Source organism: Chlorocebus sabaeus, chromosome 7, assembly GCF_047675955.1.
Source record: "Chlorocebus sabaeus isolate Y175 chromosome 7, mChlSab1.0.hap1, whole genome shotgun sequence".
NCBI lineage: Eukaryota > Metazoa > Chordata > Mammalia > Primates > Cercopithecidae > Chlorocebus > Chlorocebus sabaeus.
The window spans coordinates 95,468,805-95,490,557 of NC_132910.1; the positions used below are offsets into that span (position 1 = coordinate 95,468,805).

Genomic DNA, 21,753 nt, shown 5'->3' on the forward strand with positions numbered 1-21,753 from the left:
ATAATGATGTGAAGATAATGCTTTTAGCTGCATGACCAGCATATTAGCCACACATCGTAAAAACCAAACTTTATAAAAGCAAGAGGTCAAATTCATTAAAAACAATTTTGTACCCTTTGCTACAGTTAAGCATTTATCTTTAATATTGTGATTTCTTTCTTCTATTAAAAGGGCCCTGAATCTCCCATTTTCTGACAGGAGAAAAAAAATTAAAGCAAAAAAGTTATAAATCACATGAAACTATCGAGAATACTTACTTTATATTCCTGGGTTTAATGTTTAAAATAAAATGGTGGCCGGGCGCGGTGGCTCAAGCCTGTAATCCCAGCACTTTGGGAGGCCGAGACGGGCGGATCACGAGGTCAGGAGATCGAGACCATCCTGGCTAACACGGTGAAACCCCGTCTCTACTAAAAATACAAAAAACTAGCCGGGCGAGGTGGCGTGCGCCTGTAGTCCCAGCTACTCCGGAGGCTGAGGCAGGAGAATGGCGTAAACCCGGGAGGCGGAGCTTGCAGTGAGCTGAGATCCGGCCACTGCAGTCCAGCCCGGGCTACAGAGCAAGACTCCGTCTCAAAAAAAAAAATAAATAAATAAAATAAAATGGTAAGACTTTATGTCTCAGAGATTTTAGTTTTAAAGATGGTGAATCAAATCATATAAGTCCATTTTATTTCCTTTGTTTTCGATATGAAAATCTAATATTCCAGTAATTCCATAAAATTAACTTTTGTTTTTACAAAAGTTAATAGTTCTTATGTATGTAAGATTATTACTAATAAAGTATGAAAATGCATTTGTCTTTATTATAGACCAAGTCATTCTAAAAAAGACACTTCTTATCCGCTAATAAATTATAAGGGAGTCTGAATAAGTTAATGGGTTTTCTAAATTGTCTTCCTTATTCCAAAGGAAATACTTGCTTTTTAAACAAGATTTGCTCAACATTTGTCAACTTAATTTTTTTTAACTATTCATGATTTAAGAATGGTCCTAAGAGTGAAATCCATGAGACATGAGAGAAGAAAGAATTGAACCTCTCCAAACATAAATAATATTTCCTTTATTCTGTGGTATCATCTAGTCTTTGGGGATATGTATGTTTTTAATGGATGTGCATACTCTCACACACTCCTTGAATAATCTTATATTCATCTTTAGCTTATAATTGAATATCCAAATTTAAATCTAAATTTGGTGCCTTTTTTGTTTCTATAAATATGTGTCATATTAGTCAATAGGGGCTTGAAGTAATTTTCACAGCTCTTTGCTACTATCAAAAATACACGTTTTTCTAACATAAATCTCGGCAGTGCATTTTCACATTGGGTTTGTTTTTGGTGGGGAGAAAATATTGTGATTTGCCATCAGTATTATTAGAGAACACACAAATGTTGGGGTCTATTTCTTTCGCCTCTTATCTTTGTCTACTAAATAAATTGCTTTATGTTTAACTTTAGAGTATAAATTTTAAATATTTTAATGAAAAAACTATATTTCTACCATAGCAAAGTTAAGGGTGTTTCAATTTTAGAACAAAAGTTTACATTACATCAAGCCTTACAAATCATCCATTAATAAACCAACCACTGGTAACACATACCACCTAAACCTCCTGAAAAGACATACACAAATTTTTATCAAAAGTATGTGGTGAGCCTTGTGCTAAATATAAGTATAAACGTGCCTGTCCATGCCTGCAATTTTCTGAAGTCCAAAAGTTCTTTGGATGGCAGGCAGCAAGTTAATACTTCTTCTACATAATGTGCACGCATTCCTCATCTGATCAAAATATAGGACTTCACATTCTCTGCTTCAAAATCACATTCTCTACTTGAGAAGCTTATTATGTTATAGAACAACTGAATGTGAGAATAGTTCTTCCCTCTCTGTGCACTATAATAGTTAGATCTTCAATTCGTATAGCACTTTAGAGCTCATTAAGTAATTTTACATTCATCATCTTCTTGGATTATCTGAACAACCTTATGTGATAGATTGAAGATATTTACCAAGAAGTTTTCCTTTGCCTCAGTATTTATGCCACACAAATTTACGCAAATCCACACCTCTTTTTTTTCCCAAACAGGCCATTTACTGGCACAACACTACCTTAAAACCTAAATTAACCTTTGTGTTAACATAACTGAGGTACATACTTCGGTATATCCCACGTAAGTTAAAATGACTATGTCATTTAATTTAAAGTAATATATATGAGTTAAAGTAACTGAGGGATGAGCTTCATTTTATTGCCTTGAAGAACTTCAGAAACCCAAGTTACTTAAGACTCTTTCAAAACTGCCTCAGTTCATGAACAATAGGTGCTGATAAAAGAATATAGTTTCTTCTCTTTTTGTTCATTTCTTCATTTAGGAAGTACTTGGTAGAGCATTGTAACATAATAGTTCTCATTGTGTGTCTTCCAATCACAGACAATCTCTGCTTTGCTACCTCTATTTGCGCATTTGGGGCAAGTTACTCAATTCCTCTCTGCCTCTGTTTCCTTACATGGAAAGTAAAGATAATAAAACAGTATTAAACTTTAGAGTTGTTATAAAGTTTAAACAGAATAATGCTTGAAAATCACTTAGTACAGTCTCTGGGATGCAGTAAGAACTCAGTACATCCTATTTGTACTATAACAAGGAGGTTCAGTCAGTACCTCCACTGTCAATGAGGTACTATGTAAGAAATCAGAAATACCAATATGTGGTCTCTGCCTTCAAGAAGCTTACAGTATACTGGAGACTTGTTCCTAATTTACATATCTAACATTTGGTTGTATCTAACATTTTGTTGTGTCTAACAAATTAGTTAGCTTAATATTTTACCCTTTTACAGTTCCATCTAGAATATATTTTTAAATTTTTTGTTCAACAAGTCTTAAGCCTATGGTTCATAATAGTTTTGTAAGGTTACAAAGTTTTTTCTAATTTTAATTTTTATTCATTTTTTATTCCCAAGAATATTCTTGTAGTTTTGTTAAACCATCATTAATTTATTTTCATTGAGCCTAAGTGCACAGAATAAAAGCTTTGCTTTCTCTAAGTGTCACCAATATTTCTATATTTTTTTCTTCAAAAAATTGTTTACTGCCAGGATTTTCTTTTTGAGAAAGGTTTATGCTTTTTGGAGGCTTATTGTTTTATTACTTTATTATTTCAAATAGATGTTTCATACAGTTTAATTTTATTAGATCATTTTGTCTTATTGAGAAGATATTTTAGAAAATGGAACTTTGGAAAACTATGGATATTATTAACATCTGATGCATATTGAGCCAGATAGTCCCTTGTGTTCAAGTCATTCTCTGATATTATATTGGATTCCTTGGGCACTTATATTAAAGTTTCCACAGCTGTCGACTGCTACCCGGGCAAGATAAAAGGTACAAGTCAATCCAATCTCTAATACGCCGTAATGTATCACATGCCACAGTTCAAATGCTTTAAAAGCCTAGGGAGGAAATAGTAATATGAAGACAATAAATTAAATTCCATTTGACAAATATAAATTTTATATAAAATAAATCATATATATACATAAAATCTTGTGACTATAATAGTTGTAAGTGTATAACTGAGTATGTATATACATTTTCCCCCATAGGTGGAAACATCAAAAGATCATTCATATATGGAATAAGAAGGAGCTATGAAACTAGAAATTCTAGAAAATAGCCACTTCCAGTATCTTCCAATATCTTCACTCTGAGTAGGCTGTAACTTAAACCTAGTATGACTGATTTATTTTGTTTTTTTGAAGAAAGTAGAAAAGAGAATTACTGTCACTTACAGGTAGATGATTTCCGTGTGGAATCTCTTTTATTCTCCCATTCGCACTTTTCTAATCTGTCTTTGCATCTGCTACCTTCAAAAGATAAAATGCTTGAGAATCCTAAACATATATTTGACATGGACCAATTGCCACATATCAGAGATTATATACCCCATGACACGCTTCCTAAAATTCTGAATTGCTGGTTATCTTCTAGCAGCTCTCCAGTGTTATCTAAAGCAGGACAGATTCCTTTGTCAGGTGTGATGGAGTGTGATGGAGGTGAGCTTGTGTCCCCCCCAGCATTTTAAAATTGTATATGCAGTTACGCCCTGCATAAAGACATTTGAGTCAATAATGGACCACATATACAACGGTGGTCCCATAAGATTATAACACCATATTTTTACAGTACCTTTACTATGTTTACATGCACAGATGCTGGCCGTTGTATTAAGTTGCCTACAGTATTCAGTAAAGTAACATGCCGCACAGGTTTGTAGCCTAGGAGCAATAGGCCATACCATATAGCCTAGGTGTGTAGTAGGCTCTACCATCTCAGAAGGAATCCCCATTGTTAAGCCTTTCACAACTGTACTTTCTTGGAGGACTAAAACAGTGAGTAAACATGATTAAGGAGAAGAGACAAGTTGAGCCTCAGTATTCCGTTAATTGGAGTAAGTTTAAAGGAAAACCAAATCCGGAAAAGTAGAGGAAATTTTAATGAAAAGGGAGAATTCCTATTAGAAGTGATAGGTCCTTAGTTTATTGTGGCTGGTTGCATCCTCAGAGAATAGTGCAGGTCAGAAAAGCCAAAAGAGTGGATTACAAAATGACATGAGATATTTTATGTCTTTCCCAAACCTAAGTTTAGAAGAAAAAAAAAAAAAAGTCAAGTTCAAGAGTAAGAATTTTATGAATGAAAAGAAAACTACCAAATTATTTGAAGTATTCTCAAGTGGACTTGATCATGATCTCCATTTCCCTAAAAAAGAGAATGGGCTAAGTAACCTTCTTTCTGGGGTGTTTTCTGACACCAAATGAGAAGTTTCCTCTCACACCCACCAGTCCTCCCACACCAATTGTGCGCCAATGATTCGATTTAGTTCAATTCAATTCTGAAACTATCTGGACTTAGCTCAGACCTCACAGGTTAAGGACTCAGCCCCATAAGACTGCCCCTACTTCAATTACCATTCACAAATGGGGTGCCCATGCTACCACATTTCTGCCCAGCTGGCTACAAATTTGGAAGTTCCCATAATTCACCTTCAGGCTTGATAATTCACTAGAATGACTCACAGAACACAGGAAAGCACTTTTATTTATTATTTACTGGTTTACTATGAAGGATACAACTCCGGGACAGCCAAATGGAAGACAGGCATAAAACAAGATATTGCAAGGGGGTGCTGTGCAGAGCTTCCCTGCCCTCTCTGGGCGTGCCTCTCTCTGTGAACCCTATTGTTTAGGGTCTTATGGAGGTTTCACTACACAGACATGATTGACGATTGAATTACCGGCCATTGGTGATTGAACCCAACCTCCAACCCCTCTCACTCCCTGGGATTGTGGGGTGGGCTGAAATCTCCAATTCTCTAATCACATGGTGGGTTCCTCTGGCTACCAGCCCCCATCTTGAAGTTATCTAGAAGCCCACCAAAGTCAGCTTATTAGTATAAAATCAGGTGTGATTAAAGTAGTTCCTTACAAATGAAAAACAAAATGCACTCCTATCACTCAGGAAATTCCAAGAGTTTTAGAGGCTTTGTGCCAACAACTGGAGACAAATAACAAATATATTTTTTTAATATCACAGAAACAAATCATTCAGTCCCTCCCATAAGCTAGCTCAGGGACCTCAGGGGATTGACTCCTGTTCTGAGACCAATTTAGACTTTTGGAGCTATTGAAAAGCGATGTTCCTTATCTTTTCCAAGAGTTGTAAAGAAGTCAGTGCTCTGCAATGTGTTTTGCAGCTTATACACACAGCAAAATAACACAGCTTTAATCAACTTAAAATGCAAAGATTGTCCTCCAGTTAGTATAAAATGGTTTATATATATTTAATTTATTTAATTTTACCTTCTCTGTATCTTGGATACTCGTTTGACTAACTTGGGAGTTTTGATCTGACCTGAATTCATATGTGAAAGTTTTCCATGTCCACATTTTATCACATGGTCTTCTCGCTCCTTCTCCTCAATTCTGAAGGATACTTTCACTTCATTCTGAAGAATGTTGGTTATTCTTTCAATACTGACAGCTATGAGAAAGAGCTTGTTGTAACTTATATATGAACTTCACCAGTCTCCTCTTTCAGTGCTCACAGGAGGGCATGACCATGAAGACGCAAGTCATAAATCCTTGGGAGCCTTTTTTAGAAACCGATTAAAATATTCATGTGGTAGACAGAATAATGCCCCTCCCCAAATGATGCCCTTGTCCTTTCCCTAGAACTTGTGAACATGTTACCTTACATGGCAAAGGGGAATTAAGGTTGCGATGGAATTAAGATTGCTAAACAGCACATAGGAAGATTATCCTGGATCATCTGGGTGGGCTCAGTGTAATCACAAGTTCTTAAAAGTCGAAGAGGGAAACAAAGGAGGTCAGAGTGATGTGATATGAGAAGGATTCAACCCACCATTGCTGGCTTTGAAGATGGAAGAAAGAAGACACAACCTGAGAAATGCAGATGGCTTCCATAAATTGGAAAATGAACGAAAATTGATTATCTCCTAGCACCTCCAGAAAGAAACTTAGCTCTGCCAACATTTATTATAAACTGTGAGGCCCATGTTGAACTCTAATCTACAAATTAAGATAAGAAATTTGTATTATTTCAAGCCACAAAGTTTGTGGTAAATTTTTATAGCAGCAATAGAAAATGAATACAATCTGAATACAATTGTGCTTGAACTAACAGTTCTCAAACAAACCTCTTTTCCCATTTCCAACCAGCAAATAGTTCCAGTCTAAGAGAAAGCATAGATTTGCGTGAGAGGGTCACATGTTAGCCCCAAGTCCTCTTTTTCCTCTTTTTTCCTTTCATGATACATATCAGCAAAACATATGCAAGAAAATGACAGTTAATAAAAGAAATGTGAAAGCCTGCCTTATGGTAAAAGTGTATATCTTATAGGGAATTCAAAATACCACCACTCTATTCTTAGGTTAATTCTTAAAAATTCCTTGAGCATTAAGAGAGCAACAATTTTACTAGAGAGCTTCATTCATACCTGTGTGCCTGTGTCATGTACATAACATAAATTACAAGATGGTCTTACTGTTTGTAGAAACTCTGCTTATTTATTCATGTAATTTAGTTTTTATGTAATCAAGCTTTTTTTCTTTTTTCTTCTTTTTCTTAGCAAGTTTTAGAGTGGAGAAACGTCAGGCGCCAATAAATAAATTAATCTTTGTGTCAGAAGTTACCAAAAATATTGAATTCTTATCTTTAACACTTGTTTTTTGACCATGCACATTTCCAACAGTGTAGCATTGTTCATTCTCCTCAAAAATCTCCAAGTATGGTGGGAATGAAGCAACTCAAAATTCAAAATTATACTTTGTTACTTGCTTCCATATATAAACTCATTGAGAGCAGGGATTTATTCTTGTTAATTGTTTATCCCTAAGCACCATATCCAACACATAATGGGTATTCAATAAGTATTTGTGGAATAAATGTAAAATAAAATTTTTGACAAGGCAGTAACAACTAATGTCTTCAACATAGTGTCACATTATTTAGTTTATGTTTCATGGCTTTCTTAATATCATAGGGTCATGTTGTGGATGACTGAACTTGAAGTCAGCCACTTCCCAAAAAGTCACTAAGAAAAATTGTGTTTCCTAAAATGTACAAGTCAGTAATTCCTGAAGGACATTAGGGCAAATTTAAAGCAAAAACAGAAATCAGAAAAAAAGTAACTTTAACCACATTAAAATATGAAGAGAATGCTGTCTTTTAAATATCACAGTGAAAGATGTTGCCCTACAGTGTCTGTTAAAAAGAAAAAAATAGGGCCGAGTGCGGTGGTTCACGCCTGTAATACCCACACTGTCAGAAACCAAGGCAAGAGGATCGCTTGAGCCCAGAAGTTCAAGGCTGCAGTGAGCCACGATTGTGACACTGCACTCCAGCCAGGTGATAGAGTGAAATCATGTGTAAAAAAAGAAAAGAAAAAAATACTTTATGTTATAATCATTTTATGATTATCTCTTCTTTCAAATGGATACTTAGTTATTCAAAGAAGGGAATATCCTTAATTGGTTAGAACTTTGATATATTCACCAGGGAAGAATTTATCCCAAAGCTGCAGCACTAGGTCTAATCTTATACTTACATTAAAGTTATCAGTACTCTTCATTTTGTGGTTGTCTATTTTCTGTGGACCCTGTGAAATTGCTTTTAAGAGCTGACTGATAACTAGAATGGCAGATAGTTAAACACTTATTAAAAGTGCCTGAAGAGGGTTTTATGATTTTCTCTGAAACAAATTAGACTCCAGGTTCCAAATTGTGGGAACATTATTTTCAAATCATTCAACACTCCAAATTTGAGCAGTCATTTGTGTTTGCTGTAGGGCTGTCCAGAAGTTAATGTAGCATTGAAGAGCTGAGCAAAGGGGAAGAGGGGTCTTGTGGCAGCCTGTGAAGCTTGGATGAGGTTCAAGTCAGTAAGTTGTTTTTTTTTAAGCATTACCAAACTGAGGAAACCCTAAAATCTTGTTGGTAAGTTACTTGTTGCCCTTCTAGCTTTCAGTTTTGTTCTAGCAATGCTGTCTGTGCATTCCCAGAAGCACAACATACAAAGTGCTCAGTGCTAATAATGAAGTACAATTATGATGTGAATATTTGGACAAATCACTGCTTTCCACATGAGTAAGATAAACATTTTGGACATTGGTTAGCAGTTTTTAAAAGTATAATGTTAGGGCTGGGATGCAGTGGCTCACCCCTGTAATCCCAGCACTTTGAGGGGCCGAGGAGGGTGGATCACCTGAAGTCAGGAATTCAAGACCAGCCTGGCCAACATGGTGAAGCCCCATCTCTGCTAAGAATGCAAAATTAGTTGGGCATGGTGGCGAGTGCCTGTAATCCCAGGTACCGGGGAGGCTGAGGCAGGAGAATCACTTGAACCCGGGAGATGGAGATTACATTGAGCCGAGATTGAGCCATTGCACTCTGGCCTGGACAAAAAGAGTGAAACTCCATCTCAAAAAAAAAAAAAAAAAAAAAACAAGATAATGTTAGAAGTCAGTGTCTTTTTGAAAGGCACGACTGCCTGAATCACGAATCTTCCATTTGCCATTCTATTAATATGTTTTTCTCCCTTTTTAGCCAGCTTGGCTCAACTAATCACTAGAAGCTCAGGAATAAAATAAAAACTCCCCAGATGCTCCCTAGACTTAATTCAATAATTGACATTTCTGGAAGGAGTGTATGATTTTGATTCCATATTCTCTGAGCCATAAAACCACACATAATGAAGGGGAAGGATGAGAAGGGGTAAGAAGGAGAGCAGTTAGTAATACTGACACCAGGGCTTTGTTGTTTTTTTCTACTGAGCCTCTAAAGTTGCATTATCGGATTTGGAAACAGAGTGAAGAGAAAAGGGAGTCTTTGGGTTAGGGGACTAGACCAACAGAATGGGGCTTTGAACACACACAGTCAGAGCTGGGGCAAAGGGGACTATGATAATAGAAGGAAGTACAGGAGCCTGGGAGATCTGGTCTACTGGCCAGTCCCAGTTCCAGGCACCAACATCCAGGCTCTTGGGCTAGGACAGTGTCCTAGTGAAGACTACAGCTGAAGCAACCTTAAATATTTGGTGGTATTTCTGATGGTGTGGCCTCTAACTGACCCTGGTCTAAAATTAACCCTTCAGTGCCCAATCGACCTATTTCTTCATAAGACCTTGAAAAATGACCCAGACCTTAGAGATAGGTTTGCATTTGAGAGTTAAATCATAATTTGTCAGTAATATATTTTAATTAAATAGACAACATAACTCTGAAGTCTAATTCAAGTGAAACATGAGCTCTCAGTACATTAATCTCCTGGCACAGTGTGGTACAACAGGAGTGTATCTCTCCTTTCTAATTTCTGAACATTTAAGAATCTTGTTATATAATTTTTCAATCTAGATTCAAGAAAATCTAGGATATTTACATAATATATTAAATTGTTTTCATCGATGTAGTTATGAAAGTGAGTATTTCCCTGAAATGACTTAACAGTAGTAAAATTTCTAAACTACTTTGCACCTGGAAGTTGACCCAAAAATGAGACCATATGTAATGATTAATAAATTGTAAATCCTATTATCTGAAAAATTCAGAATTACTGACTTTTTTTTAATTGCTTTTTTGATTTATTTCTCTGTCACTCACATGTCTCATTCTGTTTCCATATTTGGCACTTGAGTAAATGTCAAAAATGCCCCCAAAGTCATTTCTGTGATAGATGATATCTCTAAAGTGAATGGTTGTCCTCCATCACTTGTGGATTTGTTTAAATCTCTTTTCCCATCTGTCTTTCTACAGTGCCTTAATTCTACATTCTTAATTCCTGAAAAGCAACCAACACAGTTTTAAAGCATGTTGCTATCCAATTCAAATTGTATTTCTGATGATTTGATTAAAAACTACAAAGAACTACTTTCAGCAAAAGCTGCTTATAGTGGAACAGAAACATTTGTGAAGTAGGCATGCAGTACTTAACCTGCACTCACAGCTTTAGAGGGAAATATATTTGAGGGAGGAATTAATCACAAACGAAATCCCGCCCTTGGGCCTCATTAGACAATCCGTCAAGGAGGTTCCAATGTTCAGTGGCTTCTCTACAGTCAAATTGTACTTACATTCCTAGCTTCCAGTGTCTCATGAGAAAGCCAAGAGATTTTTATATAATGAAGATTTACACAGAAAAACAGCACCCTCGAGTTAATACTAAAATCACCAGAACAAGATAATCTGTAAAACAGAGAGTCATTCATATATAAGTCATTAGAGTTTTACTTTTATGATTAAAATTAAAAGTATGCATATTGTGATGAGCAAGAACGTTGACTTTTTGACATTGAAATAATGATTTGGTTGTTCTGTGTATATGCAGCCATTTTAATATTTATATGCTCTGAAAGTTTGGATATTCTACTTTGGGTGATCTATATCTAAAAACAGTTTTTTCTAAGCCAGGAAACAAATCAATGTTTATTAAAAGTAAACTTTTATGCCTAAACCTTTCAATTCTGAACTCCATGTAAAATAAGAACTACAAACAGTTCCTTGCTTTGCTAATAACATATACTATTCTGTGGGGGACAAAAACATGAGAGTGCTTCCTTGACTGAACATGACCTTGTGAAGAGGTTGCAGTATTAGAGATTTTTTTTTTTTTTCTCTGCTAACACTTGAGAAGGAATAACTTCTCATAGCTTTTTGCCATAGGCTATGTCATGATGTTTAATGGAATAAATAAGGTGATGTGCTATCAGCAGTTGCAGCATTCAATTTATATGCCATGTTTTTCACCGAGAAAGTGCTCCCTGGCTTTATTAGTATGTGAACTTTAAGCCTCTGATCTAGATAATTTTAGATACTTTGATTTCATTATAGAAATTCCTAGACTACTTGTGGGATAAAACAAAGGCTAAGACCATATTGAATTTCAACAAGTTGAATTAGCAGAAAATGAAGATAAAATGCCTTTCTATTTAAGAACATGATGATGTTTTAATTGTTATAGCATTTGGCATGCCTAATGTATACAATCCTTGACATTCGTATAATAACACAGGAAAGTTGTTTGGGATTTTTCTTTAATTTCCTAGTGTCCCCTTTCCTCCCTAGCATTTCTCCCACTCCTTCCCCAGCCGTGGCCTTTAGGCCTCCTCCCGCTGCTTCATCCTTCTGTAAAGAAAAACCTTATACAGCGAAGGGATTCATGTAAAACTGCCTCATTTATAGATAGATAGGCAAGGCTGCCTATTACCTAGCTATGATGAACAGACCACCATCGTTGTGACAACTGATGTAGATGCCTCCAGGGTAAAGCAAAGGTTTACATATTACACAAGCAATTTAACTGTTTTCTAAACATATTGCCAAGACAGTGGGAGTTGGCAGCCCACACTGTGTTTTAGGTTTTGGAGACTTGGATTAGAAGTGACTGTTGATTATGAACCTTTTTATTTGTCTTCTATGAACTACAAGCAACCTAGTAACCCAGGAAAGAATTCTTCACAGTACTTAAACTTGTCTTCCCGGCGTCCCAAGATTACATACACAAATCACTTGACAAAAGTGGTGTAAGACTCTTGCGCATAGATAACCACACAAGACAATTGTCTTGTTCTAACCCTTAAAGAGTTCCACAAAGTGAAATGCTTTATAATCCTTTTTTGTGCAGTAGGCAAAGAAGAAAAGAAAGGAGGTTGGGCAAAGATTATCCAAAGGAAAGAAAGAGACTCTTTTGGGGTTCCAGTTGAAACACAATAAAGAACATAATTAACTTTACAATTCTTTGTGTTTTTCATTTGACTGCAGGGAGGAGATGAAAGAGGACTGCTAAGCCTCGCATTCCATCCCAATTACAAGAAAAATGGAAAGTTGTATGTGTCTTATACCACCAACCAAGAACGGTGGGCTATCGGGCCTCATGACCACATTCTTAGGGTTGTGGAATACACAGTATCCAGGTATCACTAAAAGGCATCGAAGCATAGACATTTTTCATCTTTTTTCTCATCATCTTTTCATAAGTCTTTTTACTTAGAAGTTGCAAACAAGTAGCCAAATAAGGTGGCAATAATTAAATCATTATCTCCATCCTACTGAAAACCCCCTATGTGTCTTTAAGAGAAATTGAGAACAACAATGGTTTTGACATTTTTCCTCAATTATCTCTCAACTTAAAGGCTACTTCTGAAACTTGGAAAATAATGTGATTTTTCAGCAATTTCTATTAGCTCCATTTCAAATATATGTTTCCTTATTTACTATGTGCCAGGAGTTTGTTTTTTTCATTTATACACTATTTACTTTCTGATGGACTCACCTTAAATCTTTTAACAGTCATGGTATTGTTTTCTTCCCACAATGTAGAAAAAATCCACACCAAGTTGATTTGAGAACAGCCAGAGTCTTTCTTGAAGTTGCAGAACTCCACAGAAAGCATCTGGGAGGACAACTGCTTTTTGGTCCCGACGGCTTTTTGTACATCATTCTCGGTGATGGGATGATTACACTGGATGATATGGAAGAAATGGATGGGTTAAGGTAAAAGACTGATCACAAATGGGTTCCTGTCAAGGTTAAAATGGTTTAAGTGGCAGGAGAAAAGGTGGGCACCGGTAAATTAAGAACCATCTTTGAAAGGTCACCTTGTTTAAATACTTAACTTTTGTCGTCAGTGTCTGCATTTATGAAATGGAGAGGAATTCAGTGATATGCTATGTGATCTTTTGTTTGTCATGAAAAGAGTTACTCTTGTGTAGTTCTCTGCTCCGGGGCTGCCTCCGCTACGCACAGCACTGAAAAGCAGTGGCCCTGTACAACCATACTGCCTCTCAACACTGCGTAATGGGCTAAGATCGCCCAGCGAAGCTGCTTGGGGAATATAGAATACATAGATGTAGGCTGACAAAAATTAAGAGAACAGAGGCAGGAAAAAAAAAAAAAAAAAAAGCAGAGCACTACTGATGCCACAGTCCTCAGCCACCATCACACTGTGTCTTGGTTCAGTTGCTTGTCTGGTTTCATTTTCTACAATAAGGAATTTATTTTATTTAATTACTCATTTATTTATTCAGACAAAGTCTCACTCTGTTGCTCAGGCCAGCATGTAGCGGCGCCATCATGGCTCACCGTGGTTTCAAACCCCCGGGCTCAAGAGATCCTCCTGGCCGCATACCACCACATCTGGCTCATTTTAAAATTTTCTGTAGGCCAGGCGCGATGGCTCACGCTTATAATCGCAGCACTTTGGGAGGCCGAGGTGGGTGGATCACGAGGTCAGGAGATCGAGACCATCCTGGCTAACACGGTGAAACCCCCTCTCTACTAAAAATACAAAAAATTAGCCAGGCCAGGTGGCGGGCGCCTGTAGTCCCAGCTACTCGGGAGGCTGAGGCAGGAGAATGGCGTGAACCCGGGAGGCAGAGCTTACAGTGAGCCGAGACCACGCCACTGTACTCCAGCCTGGGTGACAGAGCGAGACTCCATCAAAAAAAAAAAAAAAAAAAATTTGTAGAGATGGAGTCTCGCTATGTCGCCAGGCTAGCCTTGAACTCTTGGCATCAAACAATCCCCTCACCTTGGCTTCCCAAAGTGCTGGGATTACAGACGTGAGCCACTGCATCCAGCCACTTTAATATTTTATTTCAACTAAGGGGATGATTCTTTCATCAATAGAACAACCTCACCATATTTAATATAGGTGAGATATATAATGAAAATGTAAAACACATATTCTGTCCCCCAATTTCTCAGTGATTTCACAGGCTCAGTGCTACGGCTGGATGTGGACACAGACATGTGCAACGTGCCTTATTCCATACCAAGGAGCAACCCACACTTCAACAGCACCAACCAGCCCCCTGAAGTGTTTGCTCATGGGCTCCACGATCCAGGCAGGTGAGAACACATCTGTCTTCTCCCTAGCTTTAAAGCCAGGCGGGGATCCGGGAACTGGGAAAATATAGCATAGAGCATATACCATCACAGAGCAGCCAAAGATAGTATCTAAGACCGTGCCTCTGAAATCACAACGGGTCCTTACTCAAGTGAGTATTTAGCACTCTGTCTTCTATTATTGTGAGAAGCAGATTGAGAAGGCAGATTAGACAAGGAAAAGGACAAATTCATGGAGAAAAATTCACCTTAAAATGTGGAGAGGTTATTATCAGATAAACGCTATTGGACTAGTGTAATGACCAAGACTTTAATCTGAACAGTTTAGAGAGATACACTTTTTGATCTGTCTCCTTAAATCCCACTGAATCTTAAGTTCTTTATATATTACATGAAAGTGATAATAACTGCCTTGCAATGATTAAATAAAAATCTGTAAGTAAAGTACCAAATAGTGTGTCTGACCCCTGGTAAGTTTTAAATAAATTGCAATTCTTATTATCATAGCTTCACTTAAAATATGATGCTGCAGTGTTAATTTGCAAGGAATTGAGCAAAATATTAACTTTTATATCACTTTGAAAACATTGCAAATACTAAAGGACTCCATATTAACTGTTGGTACTATAGTGAACCAAAACAAAAGATAACTAAAAAGTATGTAGAGTGAGAAATTTGGGGTACATTTTGTAAAAATGCTATGAAGTATAATACAGCAATTCAGTAACAAAAGCTTCATCCAGTCTATGATCTATTATTCCTACTCAGGGATATCTAGCCACATCCATTCATTTACTAGGTAAGTTATTATTACCATTTAATGTTTATTGAGTGTTCACTATGTGCAAGGTGAATATTTCTCAAACTTTTTATTTTTATAATCCCTCATGCCCTTCATCTCCCCTCCATCAAACCCAAGTCTACAGTTCATTTCCTTTTTGGCATCTCAGCAGATCTTAAAATCTGTGCGACAGGGAATACTTAAGGTGGGTTCAGGATGTGGAGGAAACTGTCACATTCCATTCCTAGAGCTCAGAACTCACAGATACCACCACAAAGCAACACTTTGAAGTCAGGCAGCCTGAGTCACCACAATCCCACTGGAGCTTTCTCACAACCTTCCTGGGGGTCCTGAACCTCAGTGCAAAAACATGGGATGAGGTGCTTTACAGACCAGATGTGTGGCAAGATGCCTGTGCTGCGGGGCCTCCCCACCTCTGGTGGCAGAGGGCTGAAGGAGAAGTTGGTGTTTATATTCCACTTCCCTCCAAGAGTATTCTAAGCAGAAGACGATTTAGTAAAGTAGAAAGAAAACTAAATTAATCATTGGCTAAAAATAAAGCAAACTTTTGTTAAGCACTTTGCTGCAGGGTGCTGAACTAAATATCTTGTGTACTTCATCTCCTCTCTGCTTCTCAGCAAGGCTCACCATCAGGCCCACTTCTCCCACTCCCCTTTTATTAATAGACTAGTTTTCAGGACAGTGGTAGACGCGCAGCAAAATTGAGATAAAGGTATAGACATTTTTATATTACCCTTACCTCCACACATGCATAGTCTCTCCCATTATTATCATCCCCCATAGAGAGACATTTGTTATAGTCGATGAACTGACACTGACACGTGATAATCACCCAGAGCCCATGGTTTACATTAGGGTTCACTCTTGGTGTTGTGCATTCTGTAGGTTTAGACAAATAGATAATGACATTGTAGTCATATAATGACACCATTATAGTATCACCCAGAGAGTGCCACTGGCAGGGTGCTTTTTCACATAAGAAACTGAAGGTTACAACGGTCAAGCAGTTCTTAGTGGACCTGGTATTCAGCCAGAGCCATAGCTCCAAGCCCCCAGCAACTCCATCTGGCCTACTTTCCAGATTTGCTGTTTCTTGTTGGAAACAAGTCAAACCTCTTTTTCTCATAGTTTCTCCATCTTCAAAGAAAGGTAATAGAGGAAAATGTTCTCCCCGCTGTGGATTTAGTTCCACCTTAAGTCACAGCATGACTCTATCATGATCCCTGCCAGGCATTGTCTTCTGTGAATCATTGAACTAGAGAGGACAATAAAGGGACTGTTGCCACAGAACAACTAACCCATCTTTGGCAGGTCAGGCTTATGGTTTCCCTGTCATGAATGAGATCATCTGGAGCCAAGAGTTTATGTTTTGTTTTTTGTTTGTTTTTTTTTTTTTATAATTGCTACATGACTCTTCTGTCTCTTAAGAACCAGCACCAACTCTCATTTTTGTATCTTATTTTTAAAATTTCTTTATTAGCTCCAATGGTTTGATTTTGTTTTTAAGTAATTAATGTATTTTGTTGGCCTAGAACAGTGATTCTCAATGGGATAATTTTACCCCCAGGGGACATTCGGCAATGTCTGGAAACATTTTTGGTTTTCACAATTAGGGTGTGGTGGAGGGCAAGGGAGTGATGCTACTGGCATTTGATGTGTAGAAGCCAGAGATGCTGCTAAACACCCTACAGTTGGCAGCACAGCCTCCCCAGACAAAAAATTACCTGGCCCAAAATGTCAGCAGTGCCAAGGCTGAGAAACCTAAAAACAATGCAAGCCTGTTTTCCACACTTTTGATAACTTCAAAAATTGTATTATATAACTTTATTCTTCCCCCAACCCAAGCTCCTCATACCCAGTCCCTCAGTGATTGAAATATTCCACAAACCTTGAGCCCCTCTTATATTCCTGGCTTTGAACCAGATAACAGGAAGATAGTAATGAAGTTGCAAGTCCTGCCTCCTCTTATGGAGCTTCCTGTCAGTGGCTTAAGTCACAGAGATACTCTGGCCCCCAGATTAGGAATGGAAAACATGAAAACAGAGTCAACGTGAAGACTTCGACTTTTGTAGGGACCAGCTTTACTATATTCCCGGAATTAGAGCACATGTTTTCCTGTGTTAGAGCAGCCTAAGTTTTAGAATGCAGCAAATTCATATAAGAAACTGAAAATTAATATTATAACTAGTACTGTATTGTGTGGCACAGAGATGAGTTGACAGTGACACTGTTTTTTTGTTTTGTTTTGTTTTTTGATGTTATTTTACTTTAAATTCTGGGATATGCATGCTGAACATGCAGGTTTGTTACATAGGTTTACATGTGCCATGGTGGTTTGCTGAACCTATCAACCCGTCATCTGGGTTTTAAGCCCCACATGCATTAGGTATTTGTCCTAATGCTTTTTGTCCCCTCGCACCCCACCCCGCAACAGGCCCCAGTGTGTGATGCTTCCCTCCCTGTGTCCATGTGTTCTCATTGTTCAACTCCCACTTATGAGTGAGAACATGCGGTGTTTGGTTTTCTGTTCCTGGATGGTGACACTGGTTCTTATTCACAATACTTTATCAGTGTATTATACAGGTGATATTCCTTAAGAACAGACTAACATTTGTTTTAAGACAGTGTGCACATTTGTAACATAAGAAATTATAAATCATAACAAGAGAAATTAAGAAATATATTCCAGAGATTAAGCTTCAACCAAGTAAGCAAACACACTGGACTACTTCCTTCAGTGCTTTCTAGAAGATCCAAACTAAATTGCTCATAGGATTCTTGCCAGTCCACAAAGGGCTCCTTCCTATGTCAGGAACCTCCAGTGTGAGCTTGGAAAAGATCACGGTAGGAATTAATGTGCATCCCCTCTTGTTATGCAGATGTGCTGTGGATCGACATCCCACTGATATAAACATCAATTTAACGATACTTTGTTCAGACTCCAATGGAAAAAACAGATCATCAGCCAGAATCCTACAGATTATAAAGGGGAAAGATTATGGTATGTAGAGCATAATTTGCTGATTTTGCTTTAGTTCGAGTTTTGTTTTAGTATATTTAGTAATTGAAGAAAAAAGGATTTCTGAAAAATGAGCATTTGGGAAAGCATAAAAACACTGGCCTAACAATCATGAGGGAGTAAATTGCTTACTTTTTAAAGCTCCAGTGACTCTTACAAGCCCTGAGGGTTCCATCTGGTTAATTACCATGGATTGAAAGGTTCTCAGTAGGTCCAAAACATTTAACAGTCCTTCAAAAGTTAGCAGCTTATATTTTGCTCATCAGAGAATCAAGATGAATAACTTCTATTCAATAGGGGAGAGCAATTTGTCTTAACATCTTATATACAGAGAAAAGTGTTAAAAGTAAGACATTTCTCAATATCCAACATGTCTGTCTCAGCATTAGGAAAATTGTAAGTGATTCAAATAAGAATGTAATTTTTAAAAAAATGTTTATCTTAGAGAAAACAAAGTAATCAACTTGCAAAAACAAGTCACGGGAATGGGACATTTAAGCAGTATTTTTAATAACATGATTACTTGAATATTTAGAGAGAACATGTAAAAATATAAAGTTGGATAATAATAAAGTTCCAAACACTTAGTTTTTTCGATATTTTAGTATTTATTCCATTTGAAGGAAGCAATATATCAACCATTATTATGATTCAGGAAGCACAGTAGATTAAGATTATTAAATTGATTGCTTTTTCTATTTACTCATTCAATACAGATATTTGTTTAACACCAGGAATGAAGCAGCTGTGTTAGTTCATGTGGTATTCAGTTATTTTACTTTTTTTAGGGGTGTGTGTGTGTGTGTGAGCACGCGCATCTTTTAAAAGCCAAACCAAAGAGTAATGTGATTTGAAAAAAAAAAAAAAACTAATGAGTCACTAGCTCGATGGAATTTTGGCTATATTTGTAGGTTAAACAAAATTCTACAGTCACATTAATTGAGGTTAAGCTAAAATTGGTTACAATATTAACAGCACTACATTTATTTATTTTAAAACACATCTACAGTGCTTACTACATGCCAGACCCTATAGTAAGCACTTTATATTCATTTCCTTTACAGAACAACTCTATGTGATAGGCACTATCATTGGCCACATTGTACAAATGAGGAAACTGAGGCACAGAAATATTAATTGTCACACAATACAAAGTGGCAGAGTCTGGATTTGAATCTGAGCAGCCTAACTCAAGAGTCTGTGACCTTAATTGTTCAATTATGCTACCTCTCAGTGTGCTCATTATTTAAAATTTCTCTTATCTTTTCTACTTTTTTGTAGTATCGTATACACCATATTCACAACGGAGGGGAAGAGATCATTAAAATTACTATCTTTCCACAAAAGCCTTTGATAAAATCTGTTGATAATGACTTATTTGATATTAAATACATAAAGGGTAATTTTCAGATTAGTTTGCAAGTAGCTTTAGAGCTTTTCCATTACAATTAGCATGCAGATATCCAAGTATGTAATGGCCTGAACAGAAAGACAGAGGCACAAGACTGTACACATGTAATCAGGAGTTATTGAAATAGACTTTGTTATCCACACAACTCTATGAACAGAACATTAAAATATTTTAATGAAGATATTACTTGACTAAGTTACAACATTTTCACATATAGAATAAATGCATCTTTAAAGACCTTTTCTGTACTATGTTTTTATTTTCATTAAAGTGTAGGCTTTTAAACATTTTATATCTTTTGACAGAGGTCTGTCTCAATTTACTCAATATATGCAGAAGCATTTCTACAAAAAACTTAGTATGTAAAGCCTTAAACGTTTTTTTAAAGTATTTTGGTTCTAAAGTAAATAATCATGAGTCCCAAAATATCCAGATTCTAATTTCATTGAAAACTTGGTATGTCTTGAAAATTATAACAGCAGGCGTTTGCAGAGCATGCTCATTTCATTTAGCTGTACATGGAGGTCTTTTAATGTTGATATTATTTAGCAAAGACTGCTTTCATTAAATATCCCTAGCAAGAAACCCTTTGGTGTATCATAGAACACATTTCAGAGTTAAATCACTGTAGTAATTGTTGTTTGGTGTACATTCCTTTTACTTTACGAAAATATGTTTCATTTGATCTAATGCTATGTTTCTTTCCAGAAAGTGAGCCATCACTTTTAGAATTCAAGCCGTTCAGTAATGGTCCTTTGGTTGGTGGATTTGTATACCGGGGCTGCCAGTCAGAAAGACTGTATGGAAGCTATGTGTTTGGAGATCGTAATGGGTAGGTTTCCTGATACCACAACAGTATGATATATCAAATGACATATCCATTAATCATTTGGCAAACTGCCACAAAATATTCAAATGATTGTCTCTTTTTGTGCATCAGATGGGGATCACACATAAATGGTATTTACTGTTAGTTCCATAGATATAGTGGTTTAATTGAAGAACTTCCAAAAAGATGCTCTCCCGACAGGCTTGATAAATTTCATAAAATAATTTTTAAGTGCACAGAAGTCTTCAGATGGACTTTTCATATTATTTGGGCTCTTCCCTTCATCCTCAACATAAATTTACCATGACAATAAATAATTTGAAAACTATTATTTTACTTGCCATATAAATATTTTTTTAATTATACTGGAAGGCTCAAGATTTTTGGTTTTGCCAAATTTTCAGGACTTTAAGCAAGTTAATATAATTTGTCTCTATAAGTAGGAATAATACAAAATTAAATTTTAGTCTCAATTTTCAAGGTCACATTGTGGATAATTGTAAGAAACTCTGTGACAAAATCCAAATTAAGAATCTTGTTTCCTAAGTCACTGGCATTCAGGCATATGGCAGAGCTGATACTCTTGGTCGCTACAAGGAACTAGAAAAATGTACTGACCCCATGCTCTTCCCCTGTCCCTCTCTCTGATTAATAGCACAGCATGGATTCTAGTCCTGGCGAGGAAGTATCATTCTCTGGATGAAGGGGAGGGCTTTTCTCATACTCAGGTACTTTTAGTGCCCCCTCCAAACAAAATCCTATCTTTCAGTACTTTCTCCACATATGGGAATTTCACAGTACTCACACACATTATGGGCTTTATTATTTTCCCCTTTAGAAGCCAGGTCTATGGCAAAGCAATTGTTTGTTATGAATTTTATTTGAGACATTTTATTGTCATCATTAAACAAAAGTATGTATTCATTGTAGGTTTATGTTATGTTTTGTTGTAGGAATTTCTTAACTCTCCAGCAAAGTCCTGTGACAAAGCAATGGCAAGAAAAACCACTCTGTCTCGGCACTAGTGGGTCCTGTAGAGGCTACTTTTCCGGTCACATCTTGGGATTTGGAGAAGATGAACTAGGTACTGTACAATCTGCCATGAAGCATAAATATAGCAATCTTATCCTCTACTTGTTGGAAATGTAATCTACAGCAAAGATTACCTACTCCAGAGATTAAGATGGTCCAGTTACGTATTCTCTACCAGTAACTTTTCCCTGAGGGTCTTTATATTTTATTTTCATACTAGAAATACTAAAATATAAG

General features: G+C 36.8%; 1 protein-coding gene across 2 annotated transcripts in view; it reads left to right on the top strand.

Annotated features, from left to right (window-relative positions):
- HHIP (hedgehog interacting protein) overlaps positions 1 to 21,753 on the top strand; it is a 98,579-nt gene that overhangs the window by 48,372 nt on the left and 28,454 nt on the right. For both annotated transcript variants that reach the window (XM_007999892.3, XM_007999891.3), the window contains exons 5-10: positions 12,339 to 12,490; positions 12,897 to 13,070; positions 14,283 to 14,426; positions 18,105 to 18,226; positions 20,364 to 20,487; positions 21,438 to 21,568. In XM_007999892.3, the coding sequence (XP_007998083.1) occupies positions 12,339 to 12,490; positions 12,897 to 13,070; positions 14,283 to 14,426; positions 18,105 to 18,226; positions 20,364 to 20,487; positions 21,438 to 21,568 (847 nt within the window). The remainder of the gene's footprint in view (positions 1 to 12,338; positions 12,491 to 12,896; positions 13,071 to 14,282; positions 14,427 to 18,104; positions 18,227 to 20,363; positions 20,488 to 21,437; positions 21,569 to 21,753) is intronic.